Source organism: Salvia hispanica, unplaced genomic scaffold, assembly GCF_023119035.1.
Source record: "Salvia hispanica cultivar TCC Black 2014 unplaced genomic scaffold, UniMelb_Shisp_WGS_1.0 HiC_scaffold_227, whole genome shotgun sequence".
NCBI lineage: Eukaryota > Viridiplantae > Streptophyta > Magnoliopsida > Lamiales > Lamiaceae > Salvia > Salvia hispanica.
In genome coordinates, this window is record NW_025951945.1 from 1 (window position 1) to 4,000 (window position 4,000).

At 35.8% G+C, this 4,000-nt stretch overlaps 1 protein-coding gene across 2 annotated transcripts; it reads right to left on the reverse strand.

The window, feature by feature from the left end:
• Positions 1 to 899: 899 nt before the first annotated feature.
• On the reverse strand, positions 900 to 2,900 carry LOC125198739 (putative nuclease HARBI1). 2 transcript variants are annotated; one of them, XM_048097029.1, is made up of 5 exons: positions 2,824 to 2,900; positions 2,646 to 2,739; positions 1,852 to 2,352; positions 1,554 to 1,779; positions 900 to 1,450 (listed from the first exon to the last, which is right to left on the reverse strand). In XM_048097029.1, the coding sequence occupies exons 3-5, from the start codon at positions 2,344 to 2,346 to the stop codon at positions 999 to 1,001; spliced, it is 1,173 nt and encodes a 390-aa protein (XP_047952986.1). In that variant the 5' UTR covers positions 2,347 to 2,352; positions 2,646 to 2,739; positions 2,824 to 2,900; the 3' UTR covers positions 900 to 998. The 2 variants fall into 2 exon arrangements, with proteins under 2 accessions (XP_047952986.1, XP_047952985.1); XM_048097028.1 differs by having other exon boundaries at positions 1,852 to 2,392.
• Positions 2,901 to 4,000: the final 1,100 nt, after the last annotated feature.

Here is a 4,000-nt window from a genome sequence, read left to right on the forward strand (position 1 = left end):
TTAAAATATGAAAATTAAAAATATTTTTTTCACTAGATCTTCTAATCTAATAACCCTTTAATATGGAGTACTAGTTAAGAATTGATTCTAATTTTGGATTGTTAATTATTTATTAAATAGTATTACATAATCTTAAAATATGAAAATTAAAAATATTTTTTCCACTAGATCTTCTAATCTAATAATCCTTTAATATGGAGTACTAGTTAAGAATTGATTCTAATTTTGGATTGTTAATTATTTAGTAATTAATCCCATCCGTGTATATATCTATGTATAGGAGGAAAAATATTTTCATATTTTAAGATTATGCACTACTTTATAAAAGTGTTTTAATAAATATCTTCTATTTTTTATAGGAAATAATTTTTTTCTAAAAATAACTATATTAGTTGGCATGAGTACACACTTCATAATGGTTACTAGAAATATGTTTACAAAAATTTTAATTTGTCAAAGATTAATTGGTTGGGTACACCACCTTTCATTTTGGTGTGGAAGATCCACTATATATTTTTCTCTTTATATATATATATATATATATACACACGTACTTATATAGTTATAATTTAATTTTATATTTATACTAGATTACTAAATAAAAATATGACCGTTTAATACACTAAAAGATAGAAAAATGAAATTTTAGTCATGCTTTTCATTTGTCCTAATTTTATACTATCATATATCACAACTCTATAAAATTTACACGTAAATATCATTGACCAGAAAATTATACTAGTATAATATTCTCCAGAAAGAGAGTCCCAATTAAATTTTTAGTAACCATAATTTTAGTATGAGTGACATTGTGAACCTGTGGTTCATCTACAAGAACAATTATTAGTCAACATAAAAAAGATGTATCAGTTTAATGAAGTGTAATGGCCGGACCAATGCGAAACGTTGAACATAGTTTGATCATTAGCATACAAGTGAACACAATATCCGAATGTCTGCATTCATTAACCAAATAAACAAATACAACTAAACCAAGACTAGCGGTTGTTCCACATATATTGTGCTATTTCTTCGCGTGTTTGTGTCCACTGCGCGGATGGTTCCACAGATTCAACAAATTCTTGACCTTCAAACTCGGCATCCTGTGCAAACGGCATAGTCTCACCATCCAGCTCAGCTTCTATGGGGTCGTTTTCCATTTCGCGCCGTATGAAGTTGTGTAATAAGAAACAACTCATTATTAGCCGAATCTGGGTCTGAATCGGGTAATATGATGCACTCCTAAGGATACCCCACCGCATTTTCAACACAGCAAAAGCACGCTCTATTATATTCCTAGCTTTCGTGTGTCTCATATTAAACATCTCTCTCGGATTTTGTGGTATGGCCGTGCCAGGTCCCCACTCTTTCAAGTGGTATCTAACTCCTCGAAATGGTGTCAGAAAACCGTTGCTATTTGCATACCCATTATCGCAAAGGTAGTAACATCCTGCCACGACAAGGTGCATATATATTAGTTCATCATATGTGCATTATGTTCACTTGAACTGCGAAGTAAACTAAACATGTGAAGAACATAACAACATACAGACCTTGTGGAACCTTAAACCCATCTGGCTGCGCCACTGCATCTCGTAGCACCCTGGAATCCCCAGCTGACCCCTCCCACCCGGGGTAGAAGAACACAAATTGCATGTTACGGTCACAAGCAGCCAACGTGTTGGTTGATATTTGACCCTTTCTATTTCTATAACGTGGTTTATCGGCATCACCTACCAAGACATTAATGTGTGTCCCATCCAACGCCCCTAAGCATCCCTGCATCAAAAAGCATGAACAATGATAGCCATTTAAGAACATGTAAATTAAAAACAATTTTGTTAGAGGTACCTTGAACCATTTCCAACGGTGGTCGTTACAGTCGTCAGTGACCGGAGTCGCCTTAGGTATGAGAACTGTGTGAAGACTTAGAATAGCAGCCAACACCTTATTCACATAGTAGGAAACCGTGGATCCGGACCTAACAAAGTTGAAACGGACAATTCGATTTTTCTGGTGGTGCGATAGTACACTTAGAAATATGGCCAATTGTTCTTCCACCCCAAGCACTTTGCCAGTTCGCAGCCCTGCTCGGTCCACTAAAAGTCTACATAATCTTCCAAACGTATTTCGATCCATACGCAAATTAGATATACAGTCAATGTCGCTGAAGTTCACTAGCCGTCCGAGGTGTTCTTCTTGACGAGGGATTTTTGATAGGACACTGCATCTTCTTGCGTGCTCTAAAATTATACGCTTAGCCCTTCGTGTCCTAGCATTCATATACCGACGGACAAGCACCGTAGTCTCAACTCGGTATACATCCATGATGTCTACTAAGAGCATGCATATCTGTGCAGAGTCGTGGGATCTCATCGTGCTATATTAAATCCTACCAAAAACAAAATTTGATGCAGTACGAAAGATCACGTTTCACAGAATGCTAGAGAACCCACGAACCACTACTTGCGTTTACACACCACATTACACAAACCAACTAACTATACCAGCAATCATAAATTTCATAATAATCATTTTATAAGCCAAACTATTCTATTGCTACTGAACTCATTTAAAAGCACCTAAATTGGCTATAAATTAAAATAATAGCATACGCAAATATGTGTAATCCAGGGGTTATTTACCTAGCTATGACGCTGCAAATTTGAGGACCGGTTGAACCTCCGACTGGAACGAGTACACCGGCGGATCTTCGTCGACACGGCGAAACCGAACGGACTATGTACGCACAATAGCATACCAAATAATCAGAAAAACAGACGGAGGAGATCATTAATCGAACAATATTGTTCCGAATCTTACTGTTGACTGACGGAATGGAGGTCGCCGGTCGCGAGCGTTGTGTGCTGGGCGCCGTTTGTCACCAAAATTAGGGCTGGAGTTGCCTCGTTTCAAAATGAGACAATTTGAGGTGATTCTAAATTCACAAGGGCAAATTGGTCTTTCTCTTCAACAACTCATCCGATTCTGGCCTCATTAGAATTTTATCTCACAAAATTTGGAAGAAAAGTAACAGCCCATTTATGAAGCAAACAGTGCGGGCCAATGGGTTTAGCTTGGGCTTTCAAGTATTCATGCATGGAAACCGAACGGTGGTTATTGGGCAGTTTTGAGGGCTTATATGGCCATTACGGGGAAAGCGAACGGACCCTAAGAGTTTAGTCTTTTGATAATTCTTATGCTTTCTTTGTGTCTAAATGTATTATTACCCAGCTCTTTAACAAAGACAATTCAACTTCTATTCGTAGACGATTGGCTTGAAGAAACATTTTTTGTTGCGAGCCCAACTTCAGATTTTGCTTTATCATTCAAGGAAGTATAACCGGAGTCCATAATGTTCAATGTGTGTTTTGCAGGGAAGAACCAAAGACCTTGAAACACATTTTTACAATAGCGTCAAATATGGAACTTCTATTTTGCTTTTGTTTTCCTTTTCCAAATTTATCATTTAAAAGCTGTTAGTTTTGTTAAAATTTCATTAAGGGCAAAAACTATTATCCACCAAAAAGTGATTAGAATTGATAAATGTATTTTTTATTTACCAACGATCTTTTTCTAAATAAATCGCTTGTTTAGAGGTATTAACATTTCATAAATTTCTGCAAGACATGATATTTATGTATGTATGTATTTATTCAAATTTATTCTCTTTAGAATGAGCTACTATTTGACTTCAATGTGCACATTATGCAATTAAATTGAGTGGGTGTTTCACATTGTAAAAATTAATATGAAACCGTGTGATATAAGTGGGCCAATTAAAATGGTACGAGTAGTACCATTATCAGTTTTGTGGTGGGAACAAGAGACATAAAGATAGTAACAAATTTCAAGCACCTTATTTTTTCTGGACTATATTGCTTTTGTCAAAACCATGACAAGTAATCAATTTCTTTCACCTAAACCTCTTTTTGTAATTTATTAGTGTTGCCGCCGACAATGAATTTTGTCATAATCGAATTTCAAAGTCTAGATTTCG

Coding starts and splice junctions, on each gene's coding strand:
- LOC125198739 (XM_048097028.1), bottom strand. CDS start 2,376: ATGAGATCCCACGACTCTGCACAGATATGCATGCTCTTAGTAGACATC. Junction 1,780..1,851: donor ACCGTTGGAAATGGTTCAAG/GTACCTCTAACA, acceptor TTTTTGATGCAG/GGATGCTTAGGGGCGTTGGA. Junction 1,451..1,553: donor TGGGTTTAAGGTTCCACAAG/GTCTGTATGTTG, acceptor TTGTCGTGGCAG/GATGTTACTACCTTTGCGAT.